This window comes from Jaculus jaculus, chromosome 2 (genome assembly GCF_020740685.1).
Source record: "Jaculus jaculus isolate mJacJac1 chromosome 2, mJacJac1.mat.Y.cur, whole genome shotgun sequence".
Classification (NCBI taxonomy): Eukaryota; Metazoa; Chordata; class Mammalia; order Rodentia; family Dipodidae; genus Jaculus; species Jaculus jaculus.
Window position 1 is genome coordinate 27,321,926 of NC_059103.1, and position 18,341 is coordinate 27,340,266.

At 41.5% G+C, this 18,341-nt stretch overlaps 1 protein-coding gene across 4 annotated transcripts in view; it reads left to right on the forward strand.

Moving 5' to 3' along the window:
• Arhgap28 (Rho GTPase activating protein 28) overlaps positions 1–18,341 on the forward strand; it is a 202,932-nt gene that overhangs the window by 170,612 nt on the left and 13,979 nt on the right. For all 4 annotated transcript variants that reach the window (XM_045143969.1, XM_045143970.1, XM_045143968.1 and 1 more), the window contains exons 11-15: positions 3,403–3,565; positions 6,267–6,349; positions 11,009–11,206; positions 12,254–12,367; positions 14,217–14,273. In XM_045143969.1, the coding sequence (XP_044999904.1) occupies positions 3,403–3,565; positions 6,267–6,349; positions 11,009–11,206; positions 12,254–12,367; positions 14,217–14,273 (615 nt within the window). The remainder of the gene's footprint in view (positions 1–3,402; positions 3,566–6,266; positions 6,350–11,008; positions 11,207–12,253; positions 12,368–14,216; positions 14,274–18,341) is intronic.

Genomic DNA, 18,341 nt, shown 5'->3' on the forward strand with positions numbered 1-18,341 from the left:
GCTGCTGTTAAACAGTCCAGCCTGGCTCTGTGCTTTAGACACTTGGTAAGACTGATGGGGACTCAGCCCTGAGAGGAAGCTGCGAGGCTGTGGCCAAGCGGGGCTCTAACTGCAATGCCAGTTCCTGAATTGGAGGCCACAGATCATTTGGAACCAATTTGAAGCTTTGGCATGTGCAGTGATTGTCTTTTCAAAACATTGCAGAAATTTGAGCCAAACTCTGGGAACGTGTTTTATGGAAGAAGGCAGACTGTTAGACATGTGAGGTTTTCTGTTTTTTCTTTTTGCTCAAAGGCAGCTCGCACTGCTTTAGAGTTAGGTAACCTGGTGCATTGGTTTCCTCCCTGAGGCGGCTTGTGTGTGGTGACAATACCCCAGGAGTTGAATCAGTTGTCTGTGTTGGTGCTCAAAGGTGATTTAAAGACATGACTTTGGACTCTGCCTATGTTCTTGTTAACAGTGAAAAGAAATGTGACTGACTTTTATTATCTTTATTTTTCCTTTGAGTTTTTTTTTTAAATTCTTATGTTTTTGCATGTGTGTGTGTAATGTGTGTGTATGTGTTCGGTTGTGTGGGAGGGTGTGGCCTGTGTGGTGTATGCAAATGTATGTCCCGCCAGAGCCCCGTGTGCTTATGTAACCCCAACTGGGGGTGCTCACTCAGGTGTCCCACTCCATCGCGGATATTCTCATTTTAAGCTGGACTCTCTTACTGATACCCAAACTTGCTCTTTTTCATGATCCCTAGGGATTCCTTGGTCTCCGCTCCCCTTTACAGGACTAGGGCTTTAGTTTCGAACTCGAGCAGCCTCAGGCCCCCTCAGGCCCACATGCTTGCTTAAAGAAACACGCTTAACCACTGAGCCATCGCCCCAGCATGCTTCTTTGCTTTTTTTGAGACCAAGACTCAATATGTAACCCGGGTTGTCCTTAAATTCGCCATCTTCTCCCTTCTGGTCCCGAGGGGCTGGACTTCACAGATGTGCCCCACCACGCTCAGCTCAGGCTTGGCTTCTTGTCCTTGGCCAGGTAAATTCACTCTCTCTCTTTTTTATGTGGCTTTATGTGCTCCATCCAGTCATCTCTGGTTGGAATCGGAAGAAGACACTCTCCACCAGACTGCACAGTATGCTGTTGTTACCCAAAGTCATACCCCACAGACTAGACCTGCAAGGAGGGGAGGGGGTCGCAAGTGAACAGAGGCATCTACTGAGTGCTGTACTCTTGGCATGATCTGCTCTGCAAGCTTAATGTGGGATTGTCCAGTTTAATCTCAGAGAGATCTTTTTATTATGATGATGATTATGATTATTTTAAGCTTATACATAGAAATTGCCAGTTCCCTCTTCCCAGGCTCCTCCCTGCTCAGGCCAGTGAGGGCTCTGACAATGCTGAACTCAAGGGCCTCCCAGACACCCTGGGTCACTGCGCATGTGTGCTTTCGCTTGATCAGCTCTTTCTATTCAGGGTTCTCTCTGTGTCTGCTTTCCCCGACATGACCCTCAGCAATCCTCTAAATCAGAACTCAGAGATATGCTTCCTTTCTTGCATGCCTTGTATTGTAGCATCAGTGACCTCATGTATTTGTGGTCTAATAAATTAGTCCTATCAGTTCATGAAATGGTCCTCTCCAGGGGACTACAAGAAACCTAAAGAAACAGTATGGATTTCAGGCATCTTGCTCTTCCTAGAGCCCAGCTTGCTGTGCAATCTTTTTTGGTTTTGTTTTGTTTTGTTTTGTTTTTTGTTTTCTGTAGGATGAAGTCTTTGTGTGTATGTCTTTCTCAAGTATTGTGGGATTAGCAATAGTAGCCCTGTTTGAGTCCAGGACTAAAAAAAATATTAATAATCAAAATAGGCTGGAGAGGTGGCATAACACTTAAGGCATTTTCCTACAAAGCCAAAGGACCCAGGTTCGATTTCCCAGGACCCAAGAAAGCCAGATGCACAAGGTGAAACATTTGTCTGGAATTCGTTTGCAGTGGCTAGATGCCCTAGCGCATTCATTCTCATTCTCTCTCCCATTCCTTCCCCCTCCCTCATCCTTTGAAAAGACAATCACTGCACATGCCAAAACTTCACACACATATGTATATCTTCACACACACATATATATCTTATGCCTTCAGTAAGGGGGCTTGAGGGTGTATTAGAATCTCATGTAGCTCTGTGAGAAGCTTGTCCTGACAGGAATCTCTGCTGGCAGGCTCTGGTAGCCATGAAAGCATTTGTGTCTCACTTATCAGTGAGTGGAGATATGCAAACCCAACCTGGATATATGCACGTTAAGATCAGAAGTAGTCAATTTATGAGAATAAGCAGACTATAAGAAAATAGAAGGTTTCCAGAAATTCCCTTTCTATATATCCATTTGTGAGCAGTTAGTATCAGTCAGAGGACTGACTCCAGCTGCATAGGGTTAGACGTAAACCTTATGGCTCAAGGGGATGGTAGAAAATGAGTTTGATTTGGTATAGAAGTAGAGAGATTAGGTGATTAAACAGAAGAATAAACAATGCAGATTTTTTTCCAAGTATAATTTGCAGAGACCTGGTGCTTTTTGTAAAACAAAGAAATTGCATGGGCTAGAGAGATGATTTAGCAGTTATGGCGCTTGCCTGCAAAGCCAAAGGACACAGGTTCTACTTCCTGAGATTGCACATGTAAGCCAGATGCACAAGGTGGCTCATGTTTCTGGAGTTTGTTTTCAGCAGCTGAAGTCCCTGGTGAACTCACCCCCCCCCCTCAAATAAATAAAATAAAATAAAATATTTTTTTTTAAAAAAGAATTTGTACAGTGTTCCAAAACTCATTAAGGATTGGGTAGACACACAAAACATGTGGAAGACATGTGTGTGCTGTCATACACATCTGCTGTACCCACTCCAGGAAGACATCATTGGCAATGTTGCAGGGGAGCCAGAGTTACTTTACTGAGGTATTTCTCATTCTGCATGTGAACGAACTGAGAGGCACACATCCTAGATCTAATTTAGAAAAAGAAGTGAGGGTAGCAGAAGGATTATGAAAAAAAAGGGTAACGGAGTCTTCATCACAACCTAGCAGCGCATTTATTATCACGTAGGAACGGTGGTATCCTGCCAAACCCACAAAGTGAAACTGCAGATGAAGTAAAAACTTTCTTGTTGGTGTAGAATTGGCAAATTATTCCAAGATTAATATTATTTTAAGACTTTTAAAAACATTTAAAATTAATTTTTAAATGGATATGTGAATGCCCTTAATCATGTTGAAAAGGCTAAGGTTTAATAGATGTTGTCTTATTAATCTATTTGCAAAAAAAAAAAAGAAATTGTTTATGGAATAATAGTTTCCAAAGGGCAAAAGGGGGTCAGATGGCTAAAAAATCATTGACTGATGACTGTCTTCCTTGATTTACAGCAATACCGTGAAGAACTGGATGCCAAGTTTAATGCTGATAAATTTCGGTGGGACAAAATGTGCCATAGAGAAGCCGCTGTGATGCTGAAAGCATTCTTCAGAGAACTCCCGACCTCTCTTTTCCCTGTGGAATATATACCTGCCTTCATTACCCTCATGGAAAGTAGGTGGAGAAGTCCAGTGTGAATGGCCCAAGCTGGGAGGTCAACACGGTGGCTGAGCAGCAGAGGGCATAATGAAGTAGAAAGCATGGATTTACTGTTTCCTGACAACGCTGGCTGAAATACTGTTTAGTTCTAAACAGTCACGCGCGCACGTGCAAACATATTTAAAGTCTGATAAGTAGGACTTAAAAGTCAGTCATTTAAAGGCAGAGACATTTGCTGAAAGACCAGGCTCTAGAGATTTGAATTACTGGGCAGCCTCCTTTTAGCCTTGTGGTCACTTTCTGAACTTCACCCGCTGAAGATGACAAGTACTAACTAGGGTTGTGATAGGTACTGAGTGAAATCACCTAGAATAGTGTCCTCAGAGCAATGGTCCATCAAGAAATGTGAGGCTCTTCCCTTCCTAAATTCTGACATCCCAGGTCTGATGACTCCCTGTTGCTACACCTTTTTGTCTGTGAAAGTAACAGTACCACCTAGTGTTTCTGAAAATTAGAGTCTGCTAGATTAGATCTTTGCTGTAATGCTTTATTAGAAGCACAAAAGCTGGGGTGGGTATTGTACCTGGTATCAGGAAATGATTTGATATGGCTCGTCATGAAGATTGACTATCATAGAGGATACAATGAGGGAAGAAATGAGAAGAGTTGAATGGGATTATACAGTGAGGGCTGTGACCACTAAGAGGGAGCTCAGGGGTCACAGCATATTATGTGTGTGCAGGTGAAATAGACGGCATTTCTACAGGGACAGAAAAGGGGTCAAAAAGGAGTCCATGTAGGAAGAGACTTGCAGAAAAAAAGTATATTGCCTGTGATTGATTTGCTACCAGCCATCTCTGCAGGAGGCCTGGAGTCCTGGCCCATGAACAGTGGGAAGTAATGACCTTTTGGCCTCCTTGAAGGAAGTCAGATTTTCTGAAGGAGGAGCTGTGAATCCATATGCATGTGGGTGAACCACCCTCTTGATAACTCAAGTTCAGAGTTCAGAAAGCACAGATTGTTTCCCACTTGTGTAATTATTTTCTCTTTACAATCTTGGCCCCCAAATTGCCCATTCAATTAAAAGACAAACAGTTCATCAATCAAGCCTTACATACTGCCATAAAAGGCATAATATAATGAATTCAGGGGAGGAGGGGGAAGAAAGCTCTTTCCTAGGATGTGTTAAATGAATTAACTACAGATCATTATAGGACAAGTGCCTTCAGTAAAATAAAAATGGATTATTTGCCAAATTACATTTTTAACTGAAACTGAAAAGAAAATAGATGCCTCTCACACCTACATCTGCAACCATTATCTTTTCCCCCTGAGGGTGTTTTATTTTTTTAATTGCATTGGAAGATTAGAGACAGCCTTCAGCCCTACTTATACATTAAAATAATGTCTGATCTCTCCCTAAATGGTTTGTACTGAGATATATTCTTAATATTCAGGCATGCTCGCAGTATTGTAGTCATTACTCCAGACTTGTGTTGTGTTTTGCTTAAAATTTTGGCATAAATATCAAAATTTATAAGCGATCTATTCTGTACATGTATACATAGTTGTGTACACGGGCATCTGCTCCCCAGCCATGGCGCACACAGCCTCCTGTGGCCTAGGAGGCTGTCACTGAGTGCATCCACTATTCTAAAGCTCAGTAACTTTATAACTCGATACAGCCTTTCCGTTATTGAACATAAATAGAAAGTGTTTCCCCCAGGGATGCCAGAGCACAGTGCTTCCCTGTAGGAACTTCTCATCAAGAGACCATTTGGAGGACAATACGGAGAGGTGAAGGAAAGCCTGGATTCTTTAATGCACTCAAAATTTTCCGCATAGCTGGTTGGGGGGTATCTTTATGGATGGCATCCCTAAGCATAAATGCCTGCCCTCTGGCGCCATCTTGTGTCATTAAGAAATAAAATACTAGTTTTCAAAATAAACTACCACCACCATCCCTAAATGCGCATGCTATAAATTAATTTGTTTTTCGTTTTTTGTCTCTGTGTTGTTTATGGCATTACCTACATAATGTTACTTCATTGAAACTTCCACCTGCTACCACACCACTAATCTAAATGCCATTTGTCCTTTCCTATTAATGAAAGTAAAGCAATTATCAAATAACTCAATATATTCAGAATTTAAAAAAAAAATCCCAATGAAACCTCATAAGACTGGAGAAGAGAAGAATAAGTATCATTGGCCATAAAAACGAGAACCCCCACTAAGACTGTAAGTGTGCATTGCACCAAAACATTTAATCTTCATACCAGCCCTGTGCAATGCATAAGATGGTGACTCGTTTTATAGATGGCAAGAGGAATGCTTTTAATAAAGGGTTAAATGACTTGCCTAAGCTCACACAGTGAGTCTGTATCAATGCCTAATTTGAATCTTCTAGAACATACATTCCTAGTAACTATATGTTACGGTCTCCTTAATAAGTGATGTTTATTTGCTCTTGGGCTGGATTTTGAGCCTTTTGTTTACAAGGCAGAATCTGTTTAAGAACATTGTGTTATTGAAAGGGTGATGACAGACCAAGGTTCCTGTCCAAGTGAACAATTAACATTGTTGATTCCAAAACCCAAATCCTCCCCCACAGACCCGGTCATAAGCCCTCCTGGGCCACCAGATGTGTGTATGGATGCTGTCAGGATGCATCATTGTGATTTCAAGTCTGTCCTTATTTCTGTTTTCTTGCTAGGAGGATATCACATCAAAGTGCAGTTTCAAGCCTTACACCTCATGGTCATGGCACTACCTGATGCCAACAGAGACACAGCCCAGGTATGTGGTGTTTGTGTTCTGGTCTGTAGTGGGCACATCTAGGGGAAATGGAAAGAGATGATAACTCACAGAGCCATCTTTGCATGCCGCAAACCTGCTGCCTCCCTTGCTCCCATTTACGTCATGCTGAGGAGAAAATAGAAAGAATAGAAATTCTTTAAAAATTCAAGTATAGTTCCGTTGAGAACTGTCGACTTTTCTAACCAGGTGTCAGGATTAAGTGCTTGGAGTATGAGAGAAGAAGATGAGAGGCTTACATGGAACAATGCCAGAAGTAAATAAGGCCAGGGTTCACTCAGTAAAGTGCTTGACGCACAAGCTTGAGACCTGAGTTCAATCCCCAGAACCCAGGGGAAACTGCCAGGCATGGTAGCATGTACCTGTACGCTTAGTGCACGCTGGGGAGGCAGAAGCAGGTGGATCCCTGGCCAGCTAGTCTACACTGATAGATGAGTTCCAGGCCCTTAAGGGACCCTGTCTCGAAAAGACGTGAGGGGTAGACCCAAGGAATGACACCCCAGGTTGTCCTCGGTCCTCCTCATGCATATTCTCCCTCTCTTTCTCTCTCTTTCTCTCTCCCTCTCTCTCTCACACACACACAGACCACAAATCCTCAAGCAAAAACAAGAAGTAAAGACCATTTGATATTTTGTAAAATACATCATTGTAATTCCTCAGCTCTTCACCTTAGTGGGGGGAAAACCTAAGGAGTGTTGTTGAGGAGTAAATATGAAATTATGTGGAATTTCTAAAATGTTCTTATTTTTTTTAAAAAAATTACTTTTATTTATTTGAGAGAGAGAAAGAAACAGAGAGAGATGGGGGGGGGTAGAGAATGGGCACACCAGGGCCTCCAGCCACTGCAAATGAACTCCAGATGCTTGCGCCATCTTGTGCATCTGGTTTACGTGGGTCCTGGGGAATTGAACCTATGTCCTTTGACTTTGCAGTTAGGCAAGCACCTGACTGCAAAGTCCATCTCTCCAGCCCAAATGTTCTTTCTTTTAAATGTCTGAAGATAGTACAATTTTATAGTTTCAGAATTGCAGATGCCATCTGATGGAATATCTGATCACTTTACAGGTTAGGAAAATGAAGCTCAGAGATGTGATTTCTCTAGTAATATAGAATAGGATGTTTGATGGGCTCATAGTCTATAATTCCTTCCAAATATCCTTTCTTTTCCTTCATATCCATTTCTCTGCTACGTGTTAGTAAAACTCAGAATGTCTCTTGTCATTTATATAATGAGTCTTACACTCAGGAAGCTTGGCCTAAGCACAAAATGTATTTGGAATCTCTGAAGTGAAGCTGAGGTGAGGATGAGTTGAAAAGATCTCATCATGTTATGGCCAGGTGAAAGAGTGTTGAAAACAAAGATGGCTGCTCACTTTCTCTTGCCAAGGTTTGAGGCGGACCATTCTTCCACAGGGTGGAAGAACTTCTGTCAGTTTTAAAATGTATGATGCTGTCTTTAATCCTGTACTTGGAAGGATAAGGCAGGAAGATAATTGGTAGTTTGAGGTCAGTGTGAGCTATGCAGGGAAGCCCTGTTTCCTAAACAAAAACCATATATATTTATAATATATATCAGTTGTATTCTCAACAAAAAAATGTGAGGACCTGCAAGGAATAAAAATGGCCCTTTCTAATATCATTCAGTACTTTTTCAAAAGCTGTAAATTAATTAACTTATTTTTCTTAGAAGCACTTAGACAATGTTATTTTATAAAAACTCCACCTGGTACCGGAGCTCTAATCAAACTGTTGTTTACACTTACATGTCACTGAAGATGCAGCAATTATAAAATAATTCAGTATATTGATAATAAGCAAATAGATCCCCAAAGGGCTGGAGGGATGGCTTAGCAATTAAAGCGTTTGCCTGCAAAGCTAAAGGACCCAGGTTCAATACCCAAGGACCCATATTAGCCAGATGCACAAGGGGGTACACGCATCTGGAGTTCATTTGCAGTGGCTAGAGGCCCGGGTGTACCCATTCATTCTCTCTTTCTCTCTCCCTCCCTCTTTCTTGGTCAAATAAATAAATAAAATAAAATATTAAAAAATTAAAAAGATCCCCAGAAACCTCATTGAACTGGTGAAGATGTTGCACCAATGTGCAGGTGCATGGACACACTCGCGTACATCCTGTTTCCATTCCAAACTATGCTTCAAGCTAAGGTTGATTCTGACATGGTGCAGGGGTAGGAATTCAGCTGGAGAATTACTTTCCTTGGTTCACATCCTCAGTTCTGACACTTGACTCACTGATGCTATACACTTCTTTCCCATTTGACTTAGTTTTCTCATCTGTAAAACATATGGCATTGGGCTGGAGAGATGGCTCTACAGTTAAAGGCACTCGCTTGCAAAACATGATAGGCCCCAGGTTTGATTCCCCAGTACCCATGTATAGCCAGTTGCCCAAAGTGGTGCTTGTGTCTGGAGTTGGATTTCAGCAGCAGGAGACCCTCTCTTGCCCATACAAACTCTCTCTCTCTCTCTCTCTCTCTCTCTCTAGTAAATAAATATTTTAAAAGTAGTGTTGAATAACAGTATCTGCCTTATAAGATCTGTAGGAATAATTATAAGTGGAAAAATATACATATATGCCACTAACAATAATATCTGCTTCTTTATGAGCCCTCAAGTAAGTGTAAACTATTACTGATGGGATATTCTTTACATTTTCTTTCTATTTTTTTTTTAATATTCTATCTATTTGCAGGTGTGGATCAGCAGGTCCTCTTACCACTGTAGATGAACATCAGACTCTTGCACCACTTTTGATATCTGGGCGGTATAGGAATTGAACCCAGGCTTTGCTGGCAGGCACCTTCACTGCTGAGCCAACTTCCCAGCCTCACTTTCTAATCTAAAATACTGTGGCTGAATTCAAATCTGAGAAAGCATGGGGCCCCCTCGTGGGAGTTCAGTATTCTTCCCTAGGAAGCTTCTGTACTTTGGTGGTTTGGCACTTTTAAGCTTTCCTGGTATCTGTTTGCATTTAATTCCTTGAAAAGCTGCAGAGCAGCACCTGTCTGTGGCATCTGAAGATTTCAAATTTGAAAATCAATAGCAAGAGCCATGGTGGTGCATGCCTGTAATCCCAGTATTTAGGGGATTGAGACAGGAAGATTACAAGTTTGAGGCCAGCCTGGGAAGTTCAGTACGACTCTATCTCAAAAACTCATATGAATGAAAAACAATAGAAAAATGACCCAGAAAGTAAAATTTTAAAAATGTTCAACTGAGTATGGGCCTGGGGAGATGGCTTGGCTGTTCAAGACACTTGCTTGCAAAGCCTAACAGCCTGAGATTGGCTTCCCAGTACCCATGTATAAAGCCAGAGGCACAAAAGTGATGCATGTGTCTGGTGTTTGTTTGCAAAGGCACAAAGCTGTGGTGTGCCTATCCTCCCTCTCCCTGTAAGCTTGTGAGTCAATAATAACTAAAAATTTTTCTTAAACTCAGCTGAGTTTATATTTGAGCTGAGGAATGAGGAGCCTATGTGGTTTAAACGTTTTTATTTTCCAAGAAATGATAAATTGCTATCAACAGTAGTGCTTTAAATTAAGGGTGTTTTTATTTATTTATTTATTTATTTATTTATTTATTTATTTATTTATAGAATTCTTTTCCTTCCTTCACAACAAAACTGCATTTCATGTTTATTTGATCTGCAGTCTTTTCTCCCTGGCTTATGTTTAATTTTAATAGTTGTCAAGCTTGTTGAGGATAAAGGAAAAGGAAACAGTGTATAATTTGTAGACTCCAGTGCAATAAACCTCATAAGAAGTGAAGGGTTATGTAAAGCACACAGTTGAATAATTTCTCACCTTTACTCTTAGTACTTCTAAGCAATTCAAGGTGACATAGAACCCAAGAATTCATTTGGTACTTCTGATACTGGAGCAGTTACCCTGTCATTGCTGCAAGAAGCAGCTCATGGGAGGAAAGGGTTAACTTCAGGCATAGTTTCCAGGGGAAGTTTCATCATGGTGGGCTTATCATGGCAGAGCATAGGCTGGCCGTCACATCTTGAGCCACATCAGCACCAAAGTAGCACCAAGAGTGAGCTAGCTAGGGAAATTCCATTAGGGCTGCACTAATAAACCTCAATGCTCCTCCCCCAGTGGCACACCTCCTCCAGCAAGGACCTCCCAAAGGCCCCACCAGCTGGAGATTGAGTACAAGACTTCATTAAACATGAGGTTGTGGGGACATTTCACATTCAAGCTGCCACATTCTGCCGCAGTCCCCCACAGACTCACAACTATCTCATGATGTAAAATGTATTCAGTCCGACTTCAAAGGTCCCCATGATCTTTACCAGGCCCAGGTCTGTTCAATACTCCAAAGTCCTTTCTGAGACCCAACACAGTCTCCCCGGTGTGATCCCTATGAAACCAAAACACAAATTCAAAACTTCTAACACATAATGGAACAAAGTAAACATTTTCATCCCAAAAAAGAGGAATTGGAGAATAGAAGAAAAGATTGGACCAATGCAAGATAGAAAATCTTCGGGGCAAAGATCAAATCCTTCAGTTCCACAGCTGGCACCTGGTAAATGGGTATATAGAAATGACTGATCCTCCTCTGGGGAGCCTCTTGGCCATTACATTAGTGTGACAGAGTTCTATTTCTTGTCAGGCTCTGATGACATTCTTCAACAAAGTGATTGCCAATGAGTCAAAAAACCGCATGAGCATATGGAACATTTCCACTGTGATGGCACCAAACCTGTTCTTCAGCAGAAGCAAGCACTCTGACTGTGAAGAACTGCGGCTAGCCAACACTGCAGCCCACATCATCCGCCTGATGCTGAAGCACCAGAAAATTCTATGGAAGGTAAATAAGAGTCTGGTGACTGTGGGCTCCGCTCAGAAAGCCATCAACTTCCGGGAGACATAAAGGCTCCGTGATCAGGCCATCTTCCTGGTCAGAGGAAGGAGCAAACAGAAGATAATCCCAGATTATGTGTGACATCTGTGAAATCATCTCATCCCATTCTTAGGTTGTGCAGCTCCGGATGCAGCCAGCCATAGTTGGATGGTACTCCAAAATATTCTTGCATCTACACTGAACATGTACACATTCTTCCTGCCATTAGTTCCTAAACCATTCAGCAAAACAATGATTTACAGAGTATTTACATTGCATTAGGTATTGTATGCCAGAAGTGCACTGCACTATTGTATATCAGGGACTTGAACATCCAAGGATTTTGGTATATGAGGGCTTTCTGGAATCAGTTCTCTTGTGTAACAAGGGAAAGTCATATATCCTTTAAGCATGTTACAAACATGTTTTCCCTATATAATTATATTAAGTGAAGCTACCTAAACTCAGAAAGACCTGAACTGCTTATTCTCTCTGATGTGCATTAATTAGCTTATAGTGCCTATGTATCTATATCTATCGTATGTATGTATGTATGTATGTATGTATGTATGTATCTATCTATCTATCTATCTATCTATCTATCTATCTATCTATCTATCTATCTATGGGGTAAATTTGGGGAAAACCTGCAAAGGTATAGAATAGTAACCAAAAGCAAGTATAAAGTACTGGAAAAGAGGTGAGGTAAAGGACACGTGACATGTAAACAGTATGGGGAGGGTTTTAGTGGAAGCGGAAAACTGGGGAGGGGGATTAGGGATAAGAGAGGAGGATAAGAATCTCCTAAAACAAATTATATGACACCTAAATTTCTGTATGTCAACTAAAAAAAAGAAAAAATAATAGAAATCCTCATAATTTTTCTAACTTTTATAAGGACACCCCCCCACCCCCGGTGCCTGGTTCCAGGACACTGAGGAGTAAGAAAAGACTGAATCTATGACAAGGTTTCACTCATGTTTTCCCTGTAGTTAAGTCTCTTTTCTTCTCCAGGTTCCATCTTTCTTAATCACACAAGTGAGAAGAATGAATGAAGCCACCATGTTGTTGAAGAAACAGCTCCCAAGTATGAAAAAACTTCTCAGGAGGAAAACCATAGAGCGTGAGGTGAGAGCCACGGAGGGGCCAAGAAAACCATAGAGCGGGACTGGAGAGATGGCTTAGCAGTTAAGCACTTGCCTGTGAAGCCTAAGTACTCCAGTTCAAGGCTCGACTCCCCAGGACCTACGTTAGCCAGATGCACAAGGTGATGCACGCGTCTGGAGTTCATGTGCCCATTCTCATTATCTCTCTCTCTCTCTTTCTCTCTCCCTCCCTCCCTCTTTCTCTGTCTGTCTCTTGCTCTCAAATAAATAAATAAAAACTACACAAAAAAATTAAAAAAAAACATAGAGTGGAAGGTGAGGCCAAAGAAAACCAAAGCTTGGGAGGTGAGGGCCACAGTGGGGCCATGAAAATTCAGCAGTCTGCCTGAGTGCTGATCCGCTGTGCAGGCAGGGAGCCCAGGCCTTAAGAGCTCCACTGTGAGGATGGTGGATGACTTCATGGAGAAAGGGGCTTATGAGCTCCATCTAGAAGGATGGACAGCACTGTGCAAGGAGAGAATGATGACGCTCCTCCAGGGAAGGAAAGTGCTGCGTGCTAAGGCAGGGAGGTGGGAGAGGCTGTTGCTAGTTAATTTTCCACAATTATGATTAATGGCTGTCTTCCCCTTATTATGAGCACACAAACTGCTACAATGTATATATATATATATATATATATATATATATTTAAAGCCAACTTTCTCTTTCTTTCTTTTTTTTTTTTTTTTCTCTTCTAGTGATCAAACTTGGGGCCTTGCACATGCTAAGCAATTGTTCTACTACTGAGATACACCTCTCGCCAGAACCAACACTTTGGACCTGGAATATAGCTCAGTCATAGAGCTCAATATATACATGGATCTAGTATATACAAGGCCCTGGTTTTGATCCCCAGCTCAGAAACACACACACACACACACACACACACACACACACACACACACACACACACCAACGTGTGTATGTGCACACAATCAAAACTTTTATTTGGGAAAACTTTTGAGAAAAAAATTTGCGTAATATAAAATTTACTATTTTAAATATTTAATTCAGTGGTTTTAGTATATTCAGAATATTTGATAACTATTAGCTGGCATGGTTTCCATTAGTTCTTGAATATTTAAAAGAGATATTTGAAAGATTTTTTTATAGTAAGTTCAATACCTGGGCTCCCTTAGAAACAATTTCTGTTGAAACTATTGAAATAGCCTTTTTCAGTAGTTTTAATATGTATGGGCCATCTTTTTGATGTCAGTACTCCTGCAATGCCTGATTGTTGACTTCTGGTGAACTAAGATTGCAGAGTCTAAATTATTTATGTTATGAGGCTTCTGAAGTCTTTGTTACATTACTTGATAGTTAGCTAATAACTAAATAGAGATTTTTTTAGTGCCTAGAACCAAAGCCATTTTCCAGCCTTTGTGTATGAGCCCAGCGTATTCATTAAAACCTACTCTCCACACTCAGCCAGACAGTGTATAGCTGTATAGCTATCTGAGCTATCACCACTTGCAAAAGTCTGGGGATCAGCCAGGGGTGAGGGTTTATGCTCTGCTCAGGTCTTTGCCAATCATATACTCAGCCCTGGATGCCCAAGTGGCCCTGTAGATTCTCAGGAATATATCAGAGTTTTCCAAATCCTTCATTCCCAACTCAACCCCTTCTGTTTTACTGAATAAGAGTGTATTTATGTCACTTTTCACAAACGAAATAGATTTGAAGTTGAATGTATAGTTGTAGAATAGTGCATATGCATTTTATCATTAGATAAATATTGCCCAAATGATCTCCATAAGCATTCACTAGAACACACTTTCAGAAGCTGCATACCCTTGTTTTCTCAATCTTAAGACTACATGTGTTTTTCTTAGGTTACCAGCCCCAAGACCTCAAAGGTACTACAAAAATCACCCTCTGCAAGAAGAATGGTAAGGAAACAAGCACCCCACTAATGCTTTTAATGAGTGGAATTCTGAGAAATTAACACAGGATATTGTACTACAGATGCTGGAAAACCTTCCTCAATGGAGCTATATTCTCCAACCTTTGTTCATTTGAGACAGGGCCTCACTATGTAGCAGAGGCTAGCCTTGAACTCATGGCCCCTCTGCCTTGCTCCCTGAATGCTCAGATTACAAGTGTGAACCACCATTATGTCGCACTCCCCACAGTGATATTTTCTTGCCATATCAATTACATTCTTCTGCACCTTGTGCTTGCCATTTGTAGTGTGTACATAAAGCAGTGATAGACATGAGGACTGTAATGATTCATTCAAGATTTGTGGTTAGGGGTTTTCTACACAAATATGAAGCCACCAAAAGTGATAAGGGAGGGCTGGAGAGATGGCTTAGCGGTTAAGCGCTCGCCTGTGAAGCCTAAGGACCCCGGTTCAAGGCTCGGTTCCCCAGGTCCCATGTTAGCCAGATGCACAAGGGGGCGCACGCGTCTGGAGTTTGTTTGCAGAGGCTGGAAGCCCTGGCGCGCCCATTCTCTCTCTCTCCCTCTATCTGTCTTTCTCTCTGTCTCTGTCACTCTCAAATAAATAAATAAAATATTTTAAAAAAGAAAAAAAAGTGATAAGGGATGATAAATGATGATATGCTTAATAATATCACAGTTTGGAATTTATCTTATAGGGAGGCTTCTGTAAAGGGGAAGGTCAGGAGATGATAGAGAATTTTAGGCGTGCTAACTTGCTGTCCCCTCCCTACTCCGAATCCAAATTTTCCCTTCTCTATTCTCTGTATTGCTCCCTTGGATCTTGCTGGTGATCAAAGGAAAATAATATGTGAACCGACTCGATTTACAGATATTTTGTTGTTTCCTTGGATCGCCACAATAAGGTACCACAAGCACGGGGGCTGAGATAGTAGAAATGCGTGCTTATGTGATGCTGGAGGCTACGTGTTGGCAGGGCTGTTTTCTTCTGAGTGCCGTAAGAGAAAGATGTGGTCCAGCCACCTGTGCTTTTGGTGATTCCAACACCTCTTGGCATTTCTTATGTGGTCAGATGCATCATTGCAGTTTCCATCTTTGTCTTCATTCAACATTCTGTCCCCCTGTGTCTCTTCTCCTGTTATAAGTACATGAGTCTTATTGATGTAAGAGGTCCTCAGCTCTTCCATTTGTATTGATCTTTACTAACTACATCTGCACTTGACCCTATTGCCAAATAAGGTCACATTCTGAGGTTCTGAAGCTTAGTACTTCAATATGTCTTTCCAGGGGACCCAGTTCCACATATGACATACTTATTCTGGGATAGTAATTGGATTTGTTTATATATGCCTTCTATATCACCAAAGCCATCCCTGAGAACGTTTAAATTTAGACAATTAGCTGAGTTATATCTACATCCTTGAACAGACAGAAATTTACTTTTTTCGCTCCTAGCCAGGTTTTGTAGCTATTTTTTGTTGGGGGTATGTGGTGCTGGGGAGTCAAACTCAGAGCCCCTCATATGCTTAGCAAGTCTTCTCACTGAAATATACCCTGTAACAATTGCATTCCCGTTGCTAGGAAGAAACACCTGAGCAGAAGCAGCTTATGGACAGGTTTACATCATCATGGTGGGGAAAACACAAAAGTCAGCGGGGCCTCACATCTTGTCACATCAGCTGGGAGTGGGGGGGGGGGGAGCAGCAGCAATGATCTCACTATAAATAAAGCTGCATAATAAACCTCAAAGTCAAAGTACCACCCCAGCAACACACCTCCTCCAGCAAAGCTCCACCTCCCACAGGCTCCACCAGCTGGGGATTAAGTGTAAGGCTTAGTCACAGACACATGAGGCCATGGGGACATTTTACATTCAAAACAATATGTGGCTGCTCTTTTTTTATACTCTTTATTTTATTTTATTTTTCTTTCTATAATGAAACTAGATTATAATTCTTGAATGTCTCATTTAACTCAACCTTTCCTCATTTAATTCCCTCTTTATCCTTCATCCAACAGATTTTGATTTTTTTCTAGCCCTGATAGCCAGGTTCAGAAGCCACCTCAGTAAGAAATCCACCAGGATTATGGCTTTAAAGTGAGACTGCGCACACCCCTGATTCTTATCATAATAAATACATTTTTCTCTTCTGAAAAAAAAAAATTTTAATTTTAATTTTAATTTTTTTTCTCAATTTTTATTAACATTTTCCATGATTATAAGAAGTATCCCATGGTAATACCCTCTCCCTACACTTTCCCCTTTGAAATTCCATTCTCTATCATATCCTCTCCCCATCTCAATCAGTCTCTCTTTTATTTTGATGTCATGATCTTTTCCTTGTCTTATGATGGTCGTGTGTAGGTAGTGTCAGGCACTATGAGGTCATGGATATCTAGGCCATTTTATGTCGGGAGGGAGCACGCCATAAGGAGTCCTACCCTTCCTTTGGCTCTTACATTCTTTCTGCCGCCTCTTCCTCATTAGACCCTGAGCCTTGGAAGGTGTGATCGAGATATTACTTAGTACTCCAGTCACTTCTTTCCAGCACTATGATGCCTTCTGAGTCATCCTGAGGTCACTGCCATCTGAAAAGAGAAGATTCTCTACCCAAAGTGAGAGTAGCATTAATATAAGGGTATGAATATTAACAGAAGTGCTTACTGGGCAGTTTGATAAGCATAGTATATACATTTTTCCAGACATCAGCAGATGTTACACCCCTAGGGCTCATGACTACCCCTGTTTTAAGTTTTCAGTATCAGGGATGTATTTCCCCCCATGGAGTGGGCCTCCAGTCCAATTGGAGGGCAGTTGGTTTCCACCATGACAGACGTGCCACTATTGCACCTGTTGTCCCATTTGGGATGGCTGGCCAATTATAAGGCTTGCAGTGTCCACTGTTGAGTATCTTCACTGGTAGTATCTCTTTCTTCCATTGAACTGCATGTAGAATGGCTTCTTCCAGTTTCCTGTCAGCTGGTCTACATTGAGGAGGTTATCAGCTCAGTTCCAGCAGGATTTCTCAGTGGCCTTGCAGCCCAAATATGTAGAGTCTTCAGCAATAGGATCTTACCATCTATTCCTGGTGGGAAACCAAGGGCCTCGGCAATGGCCTATAATGTTTGGGGGGCATCAGGGACCTCCTTGGCCAATAACTCAGTGGTGGTATCCCATCCCTGGCACAGAAAATTTTCTAGCAACAATTTATGGCTCCTGAGTGTTTCATTGTCCAAAACTGGAGGATTCCATATGATTTATTTGCATCCTCTTAGATTTTGATTAGCCCTCCCTCCACCTTTCCTTTACTCAATCTCTTCCCATGACCTCACTTTGGGTCTTTTCACCCACGTTAATCTATTCTTCTACTTACATATATACAATACCAACCTACTAAGTACCCTCCTCCCTTCCTTTCTCTTCCCTTTATATCTCCTTTTTAACTTACTGGCCTCTGCTACTGAGTTTTTTCCTTCTCACACAGAAGCCCAATCACTCTTTATTATTATAATTTTAAAGATTAAAAAAATTGGAGAAAAGGAATTTTCCACTCTAAACACAGAAATTTCTGACAACTGGACAACAGTCTATTCAACTTTACTGTAAGCTCTGAGGTCTTTGTGTCAACATGGCTTATGAAAACAGACACTTTTTTCCCAGCAGTAGTACACACTGCTCTGCATGGTGTTGACCAGACTCCTTAGAAAATAGAATTCCAGTACTCATATGGAATTTGATTTGGGCTGCCCGTCTGCACTAGACAGCCTCAGGTTGCTGGGAAGAGCTTCCAAACCAGGCACAGTTATGGAGGAGTTATTGAAGCATACAGTTCCAGGGGAAGTTCCATAATGGCAGAAGTTGGCCCCTTCTTACAGAAGCAAGCAGTGAGAGATAAAAGCCACAAGCCATACAAGCACCACCAAAAAGCAAGAAGAACACTTCCCAAACTGCAGGCAAGACTCCAGCACTTTGCATATCTTTAGACTCGTATTCCAAATCCACCTCCACCCACCCCTTAGGGCTGGACCCTAGATCTGCCCAGTGACACATCCTC